The sequence below is a fragment of the Neolamprologus brichardi genome, chromosome 20 (genome assembly GCF_056152115.1).
Source record: "Neolamprologus brichardi isolate AB-2024 chromosome 20, ASM5615211v1, whole genome shotgun sequence".
NCBI classification, from domain to species: Eukaryota; Metazoa; Chordata; class Actinopteri; order Cichliformes; family Cichlidae; genus Neolamprologus; species Neolamprologus brichardi.
In genome coordinates this window covers 8,349,249-8,370,000 of record NC_142123.1, presented here as the reverse complement: position 1 = coordinate 8,370,000, position 20,752 = coordinate 8,349,249, and the positions used below count along the sequence as shown (strand labels likewise).

At 39.0% G+C, this 20,752-nt stretch overlaps 1 protein-coding gene across 4 annotated transcripts in view; it reads left to right on the top strand.

Annotated features, from left to right (window-relative positions):
* The window catches only part of slc26a6.1 (solute carrier family 26 member 6, tandem duplicate 1), a 12,586-nt gene extending 3,594 nt beyond the window's left edge, over window positions 1-8,992 (top strand). For all 4 annotated transcript variants that reach the window (XM_087833872.1, XM_087833873.1, XM_087833871.1 and 1 more), the window contains 12 exons: window positions 302-384; window positions 1,006-1,153; window positions 1,642-1,755; window positions 1,909-1,986; window positions 2,394-2,489; window positions 2,597-2,703; window positions 2,973-3,042; window positions 4,827-4,916; window positions 5,994-6,155; window positions 7,100-7,154; window positions 7,552-7,676; window positions 8,795-8,992. In XM_087833872.1, coding sequence (XP_087689998.1) covers window positions 302-384; window positions 1,006-1,153; window positions 1,642-1,755; window positions 1,909-1,986; window positions 2,394-2,489; window positions 2,597-2,703; window positions 2,973-3,042; window positions 4,827-4,916; window positions 5,994-6,155; window positions 7,100-7,154; window positions 7,552-7,676; window positions 8,795-8,824 — 1,158 coding nt within the window. In that variant the 3' untranslated portion in view covers window positions 8,825-8,992. The remainder of the gene's footprint in view (window positions 1-301; window positions 385-1,005; window positions 1,154-1,641; window positions 1,756-1,908; window positions 1,987-2,393; window positions 2,490-2,596; window positions 2,704-2,972; window positions 3,043-4,826; window positions 4,917-5,993; window positions 6,156-7,099; window positions 7,155-7,551; window positions 7,677-8,794) is intronic.
* The last annotated feature ends 11,760 nt before the right edge of the window (window positions 8,993-20,752 follow it).

The window sequence follows — 20,752 nt, the reverse complement described above, 5'->3', positions numbered from 1 at the left end:
AGAGAGGTAAAAAACGTACTGCATGCAAAAGAACTCCGGACATTTGATCTGTTTTTTATGCTTCATGTTTTCAGTTATATACAATTGTAGGTTTTGTAGTATATCATAGGGGAAAAGCTTTAAGACAAAGGCTAGTTTTATCAGTTAATAGACAAGACTCTGATCATATATCTGTTTATGTCAGTGTGTACTTGAACTGACCGATTTATGTGATATTGGGATGCAGATTACTTTATATTCTTCTTTTCCAAAGTGAACATTCAGTGCAGAAAATGTCACTTCCACTGCTTTTCTCTCATAGATTGTTCTCAGCACCCTCCTGTCAGTACAGATGGATCTGGCTGGACAGCACAGAGTCCAGGTGGTGGGACACATACCCAGTGGGTCAGTAGAACTGGGTTATTATTTGTTTGCTTTAGTCATTTAGATTTGCTTTTTTTCTTCTTTTTTTCTTTTTTTTAAAAAAAATCTAATAGTCACGATTGTCAATGATTGTCAAGCTGGAAATGCTAACTTCTAACTGTCAAATGTAATATTCCCTCCAACACAAAAGCAACAAAAAGACTCTGAAAAATCCTTTTAGAATAATGGTCTGAAATGAATCATTTTAATGTGACTCCAGAAAAATGTAATTCTCTCTAACTCAAAGTGAGTCAAGTAGGTTTATGGCAGAAAAAGACATTATGCTGCTTTTATTTACCTATTAGCTTTAAAGTGTTAATATCATGCAAAGAAAAATGACACATAACATCTAAACTGTAGCTCACAAATATTTCTATGAGAAGAAAAGTATCAGTTCTTCATGCTTTTGTTGTCATATTGCAAATGTGCTGCTAGCTTTGTCACATTGTACCTGACAGCTTTAAGAAAATGCTGTGTTATGATGAATAATTCACAAGGTAGTCATAATTCTTTATAATACTGTATATAATAATTTCTTTCCTTTTAATAATATCTTAGTCACTGAGTCAAAGAACCTCTCCTCCTCCTCCTGCTCCTCTCCAGCCTGTCTCCCCCAGCTCTTCCCTCCTTGTCTCAGTCCAGAGAGCTTTTCATTCCAGCTCTGTCCATGGCTTTGATTGGCTTCAGTTTCCTCTCAGCCATGGGCTCAATGTTTGCCAACAAACATGGCTACTGTGTGGACCCAAGTCAGGTACATTCACCCCAATAACAGTTTAACTCAGATCAGAAAATACATACTCTGTTATTTGTTTCAATATTGTGCAGAGAAACTGAGAGAAGTGAAGGTAATTAAAGGTGTTTTAATGAAACTGCACTTCCAGTGCCTTCTGGAGATTTCTGCAAATGTAGGCACACTTGCTGAACCTCAGTGATGACGCAAGCTTTGATTCCCTTCAAACTCTTTTTTTGAAGTTAGTCTGACTTTCCTGGATGAATCTTCTTTGAACAATTCACTGCAACTACTTCCTTTTTTAGCCTCATTGTTAAATCTGCTGTAGAGACGACTGAGATTAAGTCAGAGTTTTCTGCCCGTGCATCCCAGGGCAGGGCAAAAAGGAAGAGTAGGGTGATGTACTGTAGATACAGAACATGTAGAAATCAAATATAAGTGATAAATGTGATGTAGCTAGTCATTTAGCAATTTAAAGATGTGGACTCAGCTTTATGTCCCTGCCTCAGGACCTGCTGGCCCTGGGTCTGTGTAACACCATTGGAGGGATGTTTCAGTGCTTTGCTGTCAGCTGCTCCTTTTCTCGCAGCACCATCCAGGAAAGCATCGGTGTCAAAACACAGGTCAATTATCTTTTTCAGAAGTCCAGCTCCCTTCAGCTAAACACATTTTTAATCAGGCTAAAATAGCACCTACTAAAACGTTATGAGTCTCATAATGTGCTGTAAGTCATTTTTCTTCTTTGCTTGCGGTGTTCTTTTTGTTCATATTCTTAGATGGCTGGTCTGGTGTCAGCTCTGTTGATTCTGACAGTCTTGTTGGAGATTGGTTATCTCTTCGAGCAGCTGCCAAAGGTAAAGCGAATCTAACATAACAGGTATTATTAATGTTTATTATACAAGTTCTTACAGCTAGAATTCAAATCACCAGACTCTCACCCATGGCAGTCACATTTTCCAGACAGCAACAGAGAAATGGAATATTTAAAGTTTTTAGTATTATTTTGATGATAAGTAAGAACTTCTTTCTGGCAAGTTTACACGTGATTACAGGACATGAAATGAGGTGAATCAATGTCTCGTAACGCTAAGAGAATGAGACAACAAAGCAATCCACTGTTGTTGTAATGGAAACAAATGCCGCAGAAGTTTGTGTTTGCAGTTCTGCAGGCACCTTTACTTTCCCTAAAGCATGGAAACGATCGCCAGGGTGATTCACGTGTCTAAGCCAATGTTGGGTAATGGTTTGCTGTGTGTACCAGGCAGTGCTGGCAGTGATTATCGTGGTGAACCTTCAGGGCATACTGGCTCAGTTCAGAGATGTGCGTCTGCTCTGGAAATCTGACAGATTAGACCTGGTGGGCTTGGCACACACACATCAATAATCATAGCACAGAAACAGCTACAAACACCATTCCGGGACTGATCCAGGAATTTTCCCTCTCCTCTCCCTGCGTTCCTTTAGCTCGTGTGGATAGTGTCACTGACTTCCACCTTCATTTTTAACCTGGATCTGGGTCTGGCTGTGGCTGTCGTCTTCTCTCTGGTCACACTCCTTTACAGGACACAACAGTCAGTGAATGTGATTTTACAAACCTTACATGGAGCATTTTGGACCAAAAGAAAAAAAATGATCACTGTATTTATTTTGGAGTGAAAATCCAGAAGTCCCTGCCAACATTTATTATGTTTTCACAAAGTCATTGCTTCACATACTTTTATATGGTTTAAAAGGTTCCACTGTCTGTTTCTCTCCCCCCTCAGGACTCAGGACGACTTGTGCTCTCATCAGTATTCCCCTCTGTCTCTCTCACACTTTTCATCTTGTCCTCATCTTCCAGCTCCACCACCGTTGTTTTGGGTCACATTCCTGGTACAGACTGTTACAGAGATGTGGAGCTCTACCTTGAGGTAAACTTCAGAAAAATATAAATCCATCTCACAACAACAAAAAGAAGAAATAATCAGAAAATCATTCAAACACAACCCCAGTGAAGTCCCTGTTCTGTTTCGTTACAGTTTTATCTTTGAAATCTTTTCCAAGCAACTATAAACGTTGAGAACATGACTGTCGTTGATCTAAAGAAGAGATTCTTTGAAATTCTTATAAGGTCAGAGTATAAATGAGGTTTCACTACACAGCTGCAGAACTGACTGAATTTAAACTCTCTTCAGACTTCTTATTACACTTTTATTTGGGGTTTCCCCTCCTTCAGCATCTCTCTGTGATTTAAGCCCATTTCCATGATCAGGTTCAGTTTTACACACCCTTTATATTTGCTCCTTAAGGCGAAGTATTCCTCGTATCCAGATGTGTAAAATATGTCTGTAGGACGAGGGTTAATAATCCAGTCGTTCATAATTGGGTCATGGACTATTAAAATGTGAAGAGCTACAACGATTTATTGATTGGCAGAGATGAATCACGCTGACATTACACGACTCCTGATGATCCTGGCTGGCTGCAGTCTGTGAGCTAGCGTATGTAAAGTGGTATCAGTATGAAAGCCAGTCAATTATGAATTCTCCACAGCTTGTTTTGTATCTGCACATCAATCTTTCAGACAGAGGCTGGTGTGCAAATTAGCATAAACACAGCAACATCAACGTCAGTGTGAAAGACTTTTTGTAGATTTTTTTTGACATAATGGAAAAGCCTTTGGGAAATACGTAGATACATTTAAGCTGGAATATTTCAGTAGCTGTGTATGCATGCATCACAGCTATTAAATCCCTTTGCCCTCATCAAACCGAATCTCCGTTGTTTATGTTGATGATATAAAGTACTAAACCCCCCACCGACAGAAAAAGCATACAAACTGACACCCAATAACAAACCACGTTTTCTTCCTCAGGTCAGGTTTTATTAAGTGAAACTGTCACAGAGCCAAAACCTACTAAAAATATACCCCAGGCTGAAACCGACCATCTGTCACACATCAAAACACCAAACTGCAACCCAAGGCAATCTGTCTGGGCACAGAGCATCAGTGACTTCCTCTCAACTTCTCACTCTCTGTTCCCTCCACTCGATTCTCTCCTCAGTCTGTTACTCTGGTGGCTGCTGCACATCTCCCCTCTGTGTATGTTCTTCCTCTTACATCATAGATGCTGTGGTACTGTATACAGTGGAATTCCCTGTAAAAGACCCTACATGAATCACAGATTCCCCAACAAAAGATCCAGATTAGCTGAGAAAAAAGAACCCATGTCTCTAAAGTCTAAATACAAACAGCCATTTTCTTACTCTTTAACTTAGCGGTTAGCAGTTAAGTCTCACGGTCATGTTTTAGTTGAGCAATAAGAAACAGTCTTTTTTTTCTATAGCTATATAGACTTAAACAGTTTGACCCTAAAATGAAGAAGAATTTAAGTCTTTATGTGTATAGATATTTAATGGTAACAATAATGGATATTAAGTCTGTCCATACATCTGCTGAAAAAGGCAAAATATAACAGCAAAATAGAGAACATATACAAATACCTTCATCAATATCTAGTAGCATCCTTTTTTTAATGAACAGAGGAGATGGCACAGGTGTTACCCTACTGTACTGCACACATGTGTTTTTCTAACGTCCCTTAATGTGAGTGCGCCAGACGTTTGCTGCAAGTACTGCCCGTGTGTCACTACAGTAACCTGTTACACTGTGGATGCTGTCCACTGTTAAATGCATGTCTGTTTTTCTTAACAGGCGAAGCAAATTCCAGGTGTGACGATACTCACATGTTCAAGTCCACTTTACTTTGCCAACTCTGAACTGGTGTTCACAAAGATCAGACAGGTGCCAATACACACACACACACACACACACACACACACACACACACACACACACACACACACACACACACACACACACGTATGCACACACACATTGATCTTGAATCTTCAACCTAATGATTACCAAACATTAAGTCTTTTAAACATAAAACTCTAATCAGCCAATCACATAGCAGTAGCTCAGAGACAGGTGATTTAGGTAACTTTGAACGTAGGATGAGAAAAGACGGGCTGGATTGAGTATTTCACAAACTGCTGATCTACTGTGATTTTCCCACAAGACCATCTCTACAGTTTGCAAAGAATGGGATGAAAAAGAGAAAATATCCCGTGAGCGGCAGTTCTAAAGGAAGAATGGCCTTTTCATGTCAGAGGTCAGAGGAAAATGACTCGACATGGTAGACATGGTAACAGAAAAGCGACAGTAAATCAAATAATCACAGATCACAACCATGAAGAGCATCTCTGAACACAAATGTCGAAGCAAACGAACTGCAGCACCACAGGACCACACTGAGTACCACTCCTGTCAGCTAAAGACAAAAAACTGAAGCTGCAATTTGGCAAAACTGGACAGTAGAAAATTGGAAAAATGTACCCTCATCTGATGAGTTTTGATTTCTGCTGCAACGTTCAGATGGGAGGGTCAGGATTTGGTGTAAACAACATGAAAACTTGGCACCATCCTACCTTGTATCAACAGTTCACTGTATTCAGATGATCTCCATGGTCACCAGATCCCATAGCGCACCGTTTGGATGTGGTGAAATTTGAGATTCACGTGAAGGATGTGCAGCCGACAAATCTGCAGCAACTGTGTGATGCTGGCACGTCAGCGTGGGACCAAAATCTCTGAGGAATGTTTCCAGAAACTGAATCGGTGAAAATGTCCACTGAGTGTAACTCTGAGTTTCATCGCCAGCCCCATGCTTATGCAATGTGCTTGTGTGTGTGTGGATTTGTGCACTGGATTTGATCCCTCTAGTTGAAATAGAAAAAAAGCATGTTTGAAGCACTGAAATGTAAATTTTTCACTTGTAACTTTTCCTCTTCACTTCTTTCCTCTTGCAACTTGGAGACGGTGAATCATGGTCAGAAGGAAAACTCAGCTGGAGTTCACATCGCTGCTTCTTCGGTTTCCTCCCCCCCAGCGCAGACACACATGCACACCTACTGCTTGGTTCTGGATCTCAGCTCTGTTACCTTCATGGACTCTGTGGCCATGACGGCACTTTGCAAGGTGAAGAGAGAAGTGCAGGATGGATGCAGCTAATGCATTTCTATGAAGTTTCATGTTGAATAAATTACGTTACTTTAAACATGGAAGAAATAATTTATTTGTTTGATATATTTATATTTACTCTAAACAGCCTAAAGGGAACTTATTCTCTGAGGCACTGTCATAGTGGGCAGTATTGTAGGTTTTTTATTTGTTCTCTGAAAAAAACTTCTCTTTCCACTATCACCCAGAAAAAAAAAATTACTGAATAAAATCCATAGAAGCCAGTAATATGCTACAAATAATGCTAATGCTAATGTAAATGGGTCAGATGCTAAATAATGACAAGATAATTAAAATCTACAAGACTCCAGGTCAAGCAGAGTCCAGATATATTTTCTGAGACAGTATTTCTAAGTTCCTGAAATTTATCCTCATGTTTGAAAGTAAAGTGAAACGTTTTTTTTGCAGGGTTTTTGTGTGTGTGATGGAACAGATCAGTGTTGTGTCAGCTTTTCTTTACCTACAACTTTTTGTCACATTTGTCACAGATAAGACAGAGAATATAGTTTAGAGAAATATTCAGTCAGTTGTTTTACATCAATATCACTAAAAATAAATTCAGCTTTAGAAATTGGATCACCAAACAGATGTATTCACTAACTTCTCAAGGCTTCAGGAGGGAAAAAGAGCTGTCAGCCTTGTATCTTTTTGCTGATCAAAGATATTAGCAAGAAATGATTATGTAAGAAAAGACCAGCGTATATTGATCACGTGTGAGATAAAAACAAGCCACACGATTAACAATGTCACATGTGTGCATGTTGACGCAGAGCTTTTGCATAATTCTTATCTAATGGATAAGAAGAATTGAAACGTATTTGTCCCACTATGTATACATGTGCTTTTATATGATATTGTTTATATGGTCACAAGATCCCTATGTTTGTGTGTGTATTCACCAGGTTGTAGAAGTCTTGGACATCCAGGGTGTCGGTGTTTTTCTGGCAGCTTGCCCAGGTCAGCCTCATGTTTCATGCGCTCTTACTTTATCTCCCACAGAGTGACTTATCTTCTATTTCTCTCTCACACACTCATTCACGCACACACCCACACACACACCCTCCGTTTCTCTTGGGTTTGGCTGTTACTGTTTCCACAGGTCAGGTTCTCACAACCCCTCCTAACTGGAGCTTTGCTTCAAGCTTCTTTTTCTTTCATTTTGAACTTCATGTAGCTGCCACATTTTTTTTTCTTTGGGAGCTTTTTTTTTTGTATGCCAGTGCACACACGGCAGGTTGTGTCTTTCTAATGAGACATGGGAGTGTAGAAGCATTTTCCATGTGATTAACATCAGTAAATATTTCAAATTACTCTGTAAATTCTGTAATTTCTAATTCTCTCTGCATGTTTACAGAGAAAGTTTTATCCCAGCTCCAGACTCAGGGTTGTATACCAGACAGCCTGCCCCGCTCCTGTCTCTTTCCATCAGTCCATCATGCCGTCCAGCACTGCCTCACCATCCTGCCCAGGTCTCTGGAGGTACGCACCATATATATATCTCTCTCTATAGATAGATAGATAGATAGAAAATTCTTTTATTCTGCCTATCGCAACTGCTCAACTCCACTTTCACGAGGAAGCAGAGCTCATACACTCCTAAAATCATTCCTATTGTTTCTGTAAAACTGTACAGCTCTCATGTTTCTGACAGGTGAATACACCTATCAGGACAAAAGGTCTCACAGACATACCTGTATCAAACTTTCTGGCTGCTTTTGTTACTGTTGTATATAAAATTTTGCCCTTACATATTAAGGTCATCAGTATGAGTCTATGGTGCTTTTTTTCAATCTTGTTTTTATTGTAAATTATTTTATCTATCTATCTATCTATCTATCTATCTATCTATCTATCTATCTATCTATCTATCTATCTATCTATCTATCTATCTATCTATCTATCTATCTATCTATCTATCTATCTAATATTTTTAAATATGTGTTTTGTTGAGCAGCAGGTTTTCTGCTGTGTTTGTGTAGCCACATCGAACATGTAACTGTTTACAGCTCCTCTCTACTGTACTACTGCATCTGTGAAACTGACTCACTCACTTGAGAGTGTAGTCAGTACAGGCTGAAAAATACTAGGTGTGAAAATGCAAATTGAAAAAAGAAAAGACAAGAAAGAAGGGTAGGGGTGTAGTTAGTTAGAGGTGAATTTAGCAGACTGTAGGCTGGTACACTGTCTCTGATTGAGGCGGGAGGATGTGAGTCTTTTCAGTTGCATTTTAGATCATGTATGAAGGTGATTGGATCTGGCTGACCAGAGGAGACAGTGTGGATCACAAAATATTATTCCTGTGTCCGAAAACTTGTCAATGTGTCCGAGATTTTGGACACTTATTGTCACAGGTGCAGTCACAGCTCTTGGGAGAATTGTATGCGTGTTGTGAACACTATGTTTGTTTTGTTCTGTTGGGGGGATTTTTACACTCTAACTATTGAACTGTAAATCTGGTGAACTGATATTTTGCTGCACTGGTTTTCTTTCCTTTAAATTGCTCATTTAAACTGTAATCTGCTATTGTGTGCTTTTGTGTCACATAGCATTTCAACATATTTAAAGATTTTCTCTGTTTATTCTTTGCTTCTAACCAGGAAATCAACTCGGACACAAGCGTTTGTTAAAACAACAAAGGGACGATAATCCTGCATAAAGCAGACCCCAAACACAACCCTGGGATGGACGGCGTCCATTTATTTTTGACAGAAATGCTCTTTTGCATTTGCATGTTGCACATTTCTCAGGTTGGCTTTTCTCAGTCTTTGCTTTTTTGTATTTCCACAAATAAATGTAACAACAAATGTATTCTCCATTTCATGTTGTTATTAAACGTTCTGAAATTTTGCTGATTTTCAAGGCAGAGTGAAAAGTATGAATCTCCTGGTTTTGAGCCTAGTACACCTGCTGCTCCGCAGCACTATCTGTCACACCAGAAAGGACTCAAACCCAAACATCCTAGCTTTGAAGAGAAGCGCCTTATCCATTAAGCTGTTGAGACTTGATAATACCTGATGACAATGCAGACACAGAGCACTGATGGGCTTATTCATTAACCGAGGCAACAGTGTTCTTACAGTTTTTCTCCGTCACTTTGGTGCTTTTCTCACATCTCTATTAACATTAAAATGCTCAAGACAGCACTATACACTTTTTGTACAGCCATTTACAGTAAAATCTACAGTAAAGTTAAACATTCCTGTAGTTAGGGAAGTAAGTGAGTACAAGACACTGAATAAGTATGTTTCCCATTTTTACTGTGCAGGCTGTTTGTAATTCTACAACATTGTGCAAAAGAAAAATACTCTACAGTCACTTATTTAGAATAAACATAAGAAACACCCTTTTGGAAGAGCTGTGCACAAATGTGAACAATATAACAGTACATATTGTAACTGAACATAGGTAATTCGTTCTGGCACATCCAGACGTTCCCGTCTGTCTGGCTACATATTTTCATCTACATCACAATGGATACCATTCCTTGCAATGCAGCGAGGAAAGTATCACCTGTAGTGGCGAATCCACCCTCTGCATGACTCAGCTGTGATGTCATCACATGCTGCATCCATGGCTGCTATCAGGGCCATTTGCGCATGTGAATGCCGGTCATAAACCTTCCACCTCCAGGCAGAGAAAAACTCCTCTTATCGGATTAAGGAATGGGGAGTAGGGAGGGAGAAATCCAACCAGCATTATGTCACCAGTGTTGGGGAGTAACGGAATACATGTACCGCCGTTACGTATTTAAAATACAAAATATGAGTAACTGTATTCCGTTACAGTTACCGTTTAAAAGGGTGGTATTTAGAATACAGTTACTTTGTTGAAATAAATGGATTACACTGCGGTACTTCCCTGTTTCATATTGTTGCGGGTCAGGCCTGTTTGGGTTTTGTTTGACAGCTACGTTCTGTTGTTCCAGGCGGCAGCGTTACGGTTGCCATGGTTACAGGGTGACGCTCTCTCTCTGCGTGTTTCCTGGGTGAGAGAGGCCTTTTTGTTGTTGTTGTGCTAAGCTAATTGGCAGAAAGCTACAGGTATAGCTCTAAAGAATGTAGCATCATAGGCAGTGTAGTCCGTGCTGCAGGGAGAATGGACTGCCATACACGTTATGTGTCTGTGAGCGAGGGAGGGAGAAAAAGGAAAAGTACGAGCTGTCATCGAGCAAAAACGGGAGCTGGAAGCATGTAAATATAATAATAACCACTGCAGCCAAGAAGAGTGCCTGACGAGCCCAGTTGTAAGTAAGCTATTAAGACTCGACTGTACACCGTGTTCGTGTTTTCCTCCAAAAACAATAAGTTCTGTTGGAGCAGCCTTTCAACGCCTCTCTCTGTCTCTCGCTAGCAAGTTGACCCAGACAACAAAGTAAAGCTAGTTTTCGGCTACGAGCCTGACACAGAACCCACCATATTAGCCAGAGGTCCCTTTACTACGGTTCGGAGCCGCGGACCTTCAGTAACAGTAATAAATCACAGCAATAGTACATTCACGTAGTTGTAAACAGCATAATAATATATTAAGTAATCCAAAGTATTCAGAATACGTTACTCTCATTGAGTAACGTAACGGAATACGTTACAGAATACATTTTGGGGCATGTATTCTGTAATCTGTAATGGAATACATTTTAAAAGTAACCTTCCCAACACTGTATGTCACGTGCTGCAAACCACTGTCTGACCAGATATGAGTGGTGAAAACTGATGTTATCCCACACAACAACATACTTGTTAAGTTGGCCTCAACCCCTCTCATTTTCAGGGACTATGTCCCTGTAAAGAGTGTCTAAAAAAGTCAGGAAATGTTGTGTATTGTATGGACCAAGAAGGAGAATATGGGTGAGGATGCCATTGTCTGAGATGGCTGCACACATTGTAACATTCTCTCCACACCGGCCTGGGACATCGGTGGTTGCTCTCTGTCCAATGCGATTTCTTCCACGCCTTCTGCCTTTGGCCAGATTGAAACCCGCCTCATCAACGTATATGAACGTGTGCAGTGGTTCCTCTCCCTTTAGAGAGAGTGTCAAGAGACACGTTTTGTTCCATATGTTGGAACGAAATGGTTGCATAGACACTTTGCAACTGAGATTGCGTCTGCTTTTTTCACTGGGTAGATTTCTGGCCATTTTGAGAAAACATCTATAATTACTAGAGCGTGTTTTGAACCCTGACACTCATTCAATTCAATGAAGTCCATATGAATTGTATGAAATGGGTGAGGTGGTGTAGGAAAATGTCCTCTTTCTGGCCTTAAGTTACCTTGGTATTGTGTTTTTGGCAGGTCATACATGTTCTCACATATTCTTTTGCTGAAGTTTCAAAATTTATGGTATAAAATTGTTGGTTTGGTCCTGGTCCCTCAGATTATCCCTCCTGATGAGACATGGCTTAAACCATGGCTCACTAGAGCGGCTGTTTTGTGCAATGATTTGGGAAGAACGGGTTTTCCTGCTACTTTCATTACGTCATCAGTGTCTAGTACTGCTCCGTGTTTCAGCCGCTGTTTTTGCTCTGTTGGTGGTGCTGCTTTTGTTCGTCCTGCAGTACACATGGTGGAATGGTGTTGTTTTCATGAGTTGTTAATAAGACCGTGGTTGCTATGGCTGCTGTTTTTGCAGTTTTGTCAGCAAAATTGTTTCCCTTTGTAATTTCAGAGTCATCCTTCTGATGTGCTGAACATCAGAAGCAATTTGCTAAATGTCGTATCACATAAGGAGTTTCCTCCCATGTAAACATATGTGTGTCATGATAAAACCTTCCTTCACACACTAGAAATAAGAAACTAATTTCAACCGTTGTTACATCTTATTCACTTATTTTATAATCCAGTTATTTTTCCAAATCTAGTATCAATCAACGAATTTGCATATCAGCTTATAATGTGCTAAGTTGATAGGTCAACAGAAATGCACGTTCAAAATATTATCACAAAAGAGAATTTCCTTCATACAGTAAATTACTTGCGTTGCATCAATCAAACTGAAAGCGTCTCACAATTTAATGTATTACCAACTAAATTTATTGTCTGATTACTGCTTGGTCATACCAGACTCTATCTGACTTTGTTTTTTCTTCTCTGTTTTCACAAACGTTTCACCTAATTGTCCTGCTGGAGAGTTAAATGTCAGCAGCAGATAAATTCAGCATTTGATAACAAAACTCTGTTAAATCTTCCCTGTGTTAACACCAATGAGAGATATAGAGGCTCATGTATAGTGTGTGCTATAGTGTAAGCTGTTCTTCATTGCACGTATGTGTGTTAGTATGCTTGCATGCAGGGCCTGTGGGCCTGTCTCACCCAAAAGGGCATTTTCTTAACAGCTGCCTTTCTCTCACGTGTGTTAAGAAGGGTAAATGTGCTTGTAGCAGTTGTAAGATTATTATGCTGTTATATATTACATTGTACCTGTAATCAAAATGAGTTAATCATGATACTGCTGTAGGCCACATCATACTTCTTGTGTAAACAGTATGTAGTTGCAGCATACTTCTGAGTTAAAAGAATGTAAAAATCATTAGATTTATTAGATAGGTTTGTATTATCCTATACTGCTGATTTACTGTGAGTGAGTTACACTGTTTCATGTCATTTCATACTGCTGAGTTATGAAAAGAATATTGTGTTCAGAGAGTCAGGGCCTCTTTCAGGAGAAGGCCCTGAGTCAGGAAAAGAGAGCACATACCACGAAAGCGTCACCCCCACCTTTGGTGGAAGCAGAAAAACAGGGAGCCAAGGTCATAACTCAGGCTCATTAAGAGTCAGAAAGAATGTGAATGCTTAGTTTGTGGCTGTGGCGCATTTTGTATGGCTTCTTCTCTTTGTTTAGTAGCTTTCTGCCTTCACCTGAGAGGGTGTGCCCTAAGTATGTGACTTCAGGTCTCCATAACTGGAGTTTATTTAAAGATAAATACGATGATTTCATTTATTGCTCGCAGACGTTATGTTGCAGTATTAGCTTTCTTCACCACTTAAACAAAACATCACCCTTTGTTTTATTATTATTAGTAGTAGTATTAGTATTAGTATTAGTATTAGTATTAGTATTATTATTCTTTCTCAAAAACAGAAAATGAAATTGTAGTTGTTCTTGGCTGAGAAACACAAAACCTCCCCCCCCTTTTTTTTCCAAAACAAGAAACTAAGTTTTAACTTTTCTGCCTGGTCACCTAAAACAAAGCAGACAACCCAGCTCTTAGCTGGCTCTGATCTTATCATCATCAAGGTCGCATGGTGAGAGCTACTTCAGAAGTCACAGTACTCCTCACTCAAGCAACGTCAACAAAAAAAGAAACAAAACTACAAACAAAAACAAAAAACCTCAGCTCACTACACAAACAACAACAGCCAAGAGACAACTGAAAATGTGTCACTGTGATCCACCACAAGTATGATCACAAATTTAAATTCATGTGTGTGTGTTGTGTCATTACGTGTATGTGTTTCCTGTTTTACTTTGAAGGTCTCTGTCTGATGTCAGTGCGTTCTAATTACGTTTCCCCTGCCTTGTCAGCTGAGATGTCCCCCAGGTGTGTTTCCCTCCTGTTTCCCATCCCCGATTGCTGGTCTGTGTATTTATAGTGTGTGTTCCCTCGTCCTCGTTGCTGGTTCGTCTGCGTTATTCCCCTCCATCATTCTGTGTAATTCCCTGTGTATCCCTACATCGCAATTTCTGGTTAGTCTCTGTTAGTTTTTCCCTGTTTAGGTCATACTTCTCCAGGCTTCTTGAAGGGCATTCAAAGCTCTTCTTCAGATGAAAGACATGTGGATGAGAAAGAACCAGTACTTTCTGATGAATGTCATTGCTGGATTTATTAAAGAGGAAAAAGACATACATGTTTTAGCCATAAGCCATCATTAGCATAACGTAAAACAAAAAGCAGTGACAATACATAAGGAGAGGTCCAAACGCCTATTCGAGTCCTCTCATCAAACACTGAATAATCATATATCTTTGTGAGAATAATTTGAGCACACTCCCAATGTCAGTATCACTTAAAGACAATCTTATTAGAAACATAATAAAATTGTGCATTACAAAGTTTTCATTGATTTTAAAAGAATGCATGTAACAATCTCTAGGTGAGTTTTCAAGGTTACTGACGTGACATTGCAAATGCGTGTGTGGTGTGTCGAACCATGTTGGAAAAAGGTCAGGATGAGGTCTATGAACCTTCACTATCATTAACTTTGACAGGATTACCCCGTTGACTCACTTAATCCCTGACACTGGCTCAGGAAGTAATGAACAGCCTAGCTAGTGTACTATTCCCTGTAACTTCACATTATCACGTCGCTGTGGCGACTAAACAACAAGAGTTGGAACCATGTGATAAAAATCCAGGTTGGTCAGGTTTGTAACACATGCACCAAAGCCATACTGCCATGAACTATGTGACTGGATTGTGACACCCTGTTTTTGTTTTCATGCATTTTTAAAGTTATACAATGATTTAATGCACACAATAATGCAGGTTAACAATACAGCTTGTATTTAATGACCGGCTCAGTCGTCTCCGTCGTCGCCGCCGCTGTCTTCCGCTGCCTTCCGCTGCCTTCCGCGCAGCCGGCCTCCGGACCGGCTCAGTCGTCCCCTTCGCTGACGACGACGAAGGACCAGTCACTGGGTAAAACTATGTCACTGGGTAAAACTATGCAAAACTGAACAAAAATAAATTCTCTCTCTCTTTTTTTTTTCTTTTTAGAAAATGTTTGATGATGTGTTTACACATCATGATGTGCAACTGTAATTAATGATTCACCATTTCAAACATAATATCCAAGATGATTAAACTGATATTACAGCCATAACAGATCCCCTCCCTTTACTGTTCTCTTAAATATCAACTTGATTTCGGGTAGCAGTCATGTGTCTTTCCAAGAAATTGTTCTCGAGTTCAAAGATTAAATCTGAGCAAAGTTCATGGTTTGAATGCTGCTATGTTCAAATGAACATGCTGCTATAGAGATTCTCTTTACTTTTCATGTATATCCTTCTCATTAAAACATGCTGATAAAAGTTGTACAAAAGGTTAGACCCTTCTCAGTCTTATCAATAGACAAAGGGGCCGCATTATAAGACCTGTTAATATTCTTTCCTGAGGAAGAAACCTCACCAGATATGTCTACTGTGCCTTTTGCAAAACACTGAAGACAAGAGACAATCTCATTTGTGAGTAGGAATGAGAACTGATAAGAATTACATCCAATTCCATTATGGATATTACTTATCGATTTGATTCCTTATTAATTCTCGATTCTAGATTGGGTTCTCACTAGCTCTGCATTTAGAGTTACCACCATCACTAAGCAGCATATCAAAGACATTACATTTGTGCAAATTAATTGCATGTTGTCTGGTCAAATGTTTGCGTACGCTGGAGGTATTTCATCTCTTTGTTAAGATCAATGTCAGGTCAATACTCAAAAAAGTAACACTTTTATTAAAGGTAATGCAGTACGTTACTTAATTACTCCAAGAAGAAAATAATTCATTATACTCTTCATAACATTACTTTCATCTTACTCTGTAAAATGACCTGAAGTACACTGTCTTATAATAACCATTTCACAATATAAACTTGAGGCTACAGCCCCACACACCAACACAAATCCCTATCCTGATGAGTACACATATATGAACAGAAAGCCAACAGCACAAATGAAAAAGGAAGCATATGTTTCTTCTAATGTAGAAACATGGACCGATAGATATGGAGACTGCTCATCCGTTTGTTACCTGATGAAGTTCAGCATCAGCTTCACCGCAGCTCACAAATGATGGCTCACTTGAGCCGTCCTGGGCTGAGGTCGGCATTCCATCAGCTTTAGCATCACTCTGGGTTCTAGGCTAGATTAGCATTAGCATGCTGTCTGTGCAGGTGTTTGCAAAGAGCCAAAGTTGTGGTGGTAGCATAATGCAGCTGTTTCTGTCCTGTATGCAGTTTGCACTTTACCATTATGCCCTTGTCTTTTAGAGCAATAAAAATAGAAGTAAGGTCCATACCCGTGATGCAAACTGTCCTGCTATTTTCCTCAGCTGACAACTGAAATTAGCTGAATGTAGTGCAAGTGCAAGAATCGGTGAGTCCAAGGGATTCGACTACTAGGAACTGGTTCTTGAAGAGAACTGGTTCTCAATTCCCATCCCTTTTAATGTGACATCATCCTCTGGGGTCTTGGTTATTGTTTTCAGTCGTATAACATATTAGCGCTCAGTTACACAGGCCTAAGGACTGATCAGGGTTCCCATGGCAACCTCCAGAGAGTAGAACAAAATATGTATTCCCCAGCTGGTTTGCGAGTACTTGCTGGGTGAAATCGGCCACAATGTGGGTGCTGTATCTCTTTGTGGCCTTCCAGTTGCTTTGGCTGCTAACAGATTGCCACAGTAGTTTGCATGGAAAATGGCAACTTGTCTGCAAACACTTGCAACATGTTTGGCAATGAACAGTGAAACCGCAGAATGTCTAAAGCCAACCACAAACTTTTCTCCATCGGAGTAAAAGTTGTCCCTTATGTGCAACCAACACAGTTCAAAAGGCACAACTTTTACTTTGAAAGTGAAAAGTCTCTGTTTGTGGTTGGATTTGCTCTTTTTCAGGTTTCACTACAGCTCAGGCAGCAAATGGTAAATGATTGCAAACGAGTCTGGGTGTTCCATGCAAACTATTGGCTACTGTCACCAATACCTATGGTATACTTATACTTGTGTTTATAAGTATTTCGACAGTGCTAGATTTTAACCAAAGCACTTTTATCTAATGTTCACACACACACTTACACTCCAATGGGGCAACTCTGGCTTTACTATCTTGCCCAAGGATCCTTCGACATGCAGACTGGAGGAGCCTGAGATTAAACCATCAACTTCCAATTTGCAGACAACTGTGTCTCTCTGTGTGTCCCGGTACTCTGAAGTACTTCATTCCAGATGTATGTTCACTTTGAAATAACTATATGCATGCTGTATTAAAATGCCAAGCTTTGGCTTTTCTTTGAGAGTAACTTCCTATAAATAGATTGTGTACATAATGTCGAGATCAAAAAGTAATTGGACACGAAGTCAGTAAAAGTTATTATATTTCATATTGTGTGGAAAATGCTTTTACTTTTTGACCCACAGACATCAGCAGATGGTTTGCCTCTTCCCCGGTGAAGCTCTCCCTGTCATTCACAGCAGTCACTGTCAGCTTTTGGTTTTTTGGGGACTCAATCAATCAAAAATATGCAACCTCTTCACCATGTGTTCACATTGGCAGTATGAATGATGAAATGTCATCTCATGAGTTTTGATGAATTTGGCTGAATCTGAGCACTCATTTTGCTTGTGTATATCTTGGCATTCACCCCATTGCTTCTGCCAGCAGTAAATCCTCAATACATGTCATATTGCCAGTGTCTTTGGCAGCTATACATGCCCAAGTAACTTTGATGTCTCTCTAACACATTAATGCTTTGATTGAATCAAGTTATTCATACTATTTACTTGTATAGTCAATTTTTTAAATTGACAGGTAATTCCATCTCAGCGTAACAAGTGACTATCAACTCTCAATGAGTCTTTTCCTTCGTGAACTTACGCTGAAATAAATCACAGCTGCCCACAATATGTTATATTGCAGATGAAGTACTATTCGTTAACTGCACAAATATTGTGTTCTGCATGCTAGTACTACAACTAGCATGCAGAATGTAATACGAATACTGTGCCATACTAGTACTATTGTTGCAGTACTGGTATACTGCAATAAACATAGTGGAACATACATTACAAACAGTGCATAGTGGAATCTAAATGGATCTGAATGGTGTCTAAATACACTTCAGAGCTTCATTACAGAAGAAAAGCACACAAGTTTGTAAAAATCTTTGTGTGTGTGTGTGTTGATGTTTTTGTGTGAAATCGCTTCCCATTGTAGTTACTATTAACATGACAGCGATGAGGAAAGCTAAAATTAAAATGCATATAACTGCTATCACAGTTGGTTAACAGTTATCTGGATGAAGTTTGTGACGTGGGTTTCCAAATACAGATCATTAACTTTGACTAAATGATCTTTTTCAGAGAGACTGCAAATCTAAGTCACTGGGTCAGGGAGCAATGAATAGCCTAGCTTCACGCCGTTGCATTACTGTTGCAAACTAATCAGTAAGACCCAGTTGAATATCAACCAGGTTTCTGGTACTGGCTGTGCGTGTTTTTCTAAGAAAATGTCCATAGGTGGAAAGATTAAGTCTGAGCAAAGTTCACTGTGATGTTAAAAACCCTTCTAGATAAAATAGATAAAACCTTTTTTTATCAGTCAACAAAGAGGCAACTTTCAGAAGCTGATATTCTTTCCTAAGGACAAAATCCCACCAGATGTGTCTGCTGTGCCTTTTGTGACATGAAGTAAGAAGCACTGAAAACGAGAAACTAATTTGTAAGTTCTTAACCTTCTGGGCTCTTGGCCATTACTGCTCTGTACAGATGTGTCAGATGTTTCATGTTACTGTGTAAAAATGTATAAATTCAAATGATTTTAACAAAAACGTAATCATTTTCTTTTTAACACGAGTTCCTTTGCAATGCTAACACAAAACCGTCTTTAGTTAATTTAAACGGTGCATTATGTTTAAAGCAGTTCTATATCAGCCTGTCAAAAAATCAATACAGTAAAAAGTGTTGTTACTGTTGTTTAAACTGTGTTGAATTTCAACCTTTTTGAAATGCTATATGCTCCGTTTACTGTTAACATGACAATGATGAGTAAAATAAATGTATATAAAATACAATGTAAAGGTCTGGAGTCATCCTTCATTTTATTACATTTATTTTTTAAAAAATGAGAAATATGTGCAGTGATTTATTGAAAGATGTGTATAGATACATAGAAATACAGTATATATAACAAAATCAGAGCTTCTACAAGTCTAATAATCATCAATATTTGGTATAATTACCTTTATTCTTCAACACAGTCTGAAGTCTCTTAGCCAGCTTTCTTATACTTTCTTTAAGTAATACTTCTCCAGGCTTCTTGAAGGGCATTCAAAGCTCTTCTTCAGATGAAAGACATGTGGATGAGAAAGAACCAGTACTTTCTGATGAATGTCATTGCTGGATTTATTAAAGAGGAAAAAGACATACATGTTTTAGCCATAAGCCATGATTAGCATAATGTAAAAAAAAGCAGTGACAATATATAAGGAGAGGTCCAAACGCCTATTCGAGTCCTCTCATCAAACACTGAATAATCATATATCTTTGTAAGAATAATTTGAGCACACTCCCAATGTCAGTATCACTTAAAGACAATCTTATTAGAAACATAATAAAATTGTGCATTACAAAGTTTTCATTGATTTTAAAAGAATGTATGTAACAATCTCTATGTGAGTTTTCAAGGTTACTGACGTGACATTGCAAATGCGTGTGTGGTGTGTCGAACCATGTTGGAAGAAGGTCAGGATGAGGTCTATGAACCTTCACTATCATTAACTTTGACAGGATTACCCCGTTGACTCACTCAATCCCTGACACTGGCTCAGGAAGTAATGAACCGCCTAGCTAGTGTACTATTCCCTGTAGCTTCACATTATCACGTCGCTGTGGCGACTAAACAACAAGAGTTGGAACCATGTGATAAAAATCCAGGTTGGTCAGGTTTGTAACACATGCACCAAAGCCATACTGCCATGAACTATGTGACTGGATTGTGACACCCTGTTTTTGTTTTCATGCATTTTTAAAGTTATACAATGATTTAATGCACACAATAATGCAGGTTAACAATACAGCTTGTATTTAATGACAGGGATGTGTGGATATCCCCAAATAATATTACATTTAACTATAGAATCTATATGGTTACAGAATATATGTGAAACTAGTGTGTAAGAGGGGCGATAAGGATGTGTGTATTTGAGGGGTTTTTTATGTATATGAGTATTTATTTCATATATTTATAAATTTCATCTCTAAGATTTAGTGTGTAATGTGAGGGAGGACAAATATGAATAAGCAACGACAGGATCATAAAGCTCCAAGTCCAAAAATAAAACCTACTATATTTCTGGTTGGTTATCAGTTTATGCAGTGATCTGTAATTATCCTTCAGTGTGACCACAAATAAATCAAACAAATCTGACTCTGCTGAAAGGACTAATATCTTTAATCGTGCACAGATAAAACATAGAACACAGATAAGGCGCAATAAAGGAAACTAATGCGCAGCAATTCAGTCTGTAGTTATCTCATAGGTTAACCTGTGTGCGTCTGCTGTCTATACCACAAAATCTTTTATGGTAGTACCATAACATGCCAGAGTACAAATTCATTCTGAGACAAACCATGATTAACAATAAATAAATAAATAATTTTAAGTACAACATGAGCGATGGAAATCCCTCATTAAATCATAAAACAAAAATGTTCTGAACATTTTTCTACCATGTCTGTTTTCACTTGTACAGCACGTACAAGGAACTTTGTCCTCTTCCTCGACTGACATGTGCTGTGTCAAATCTAGAGTTGTCTTCAAGGTCTCAAAGCAATCAGACCACAA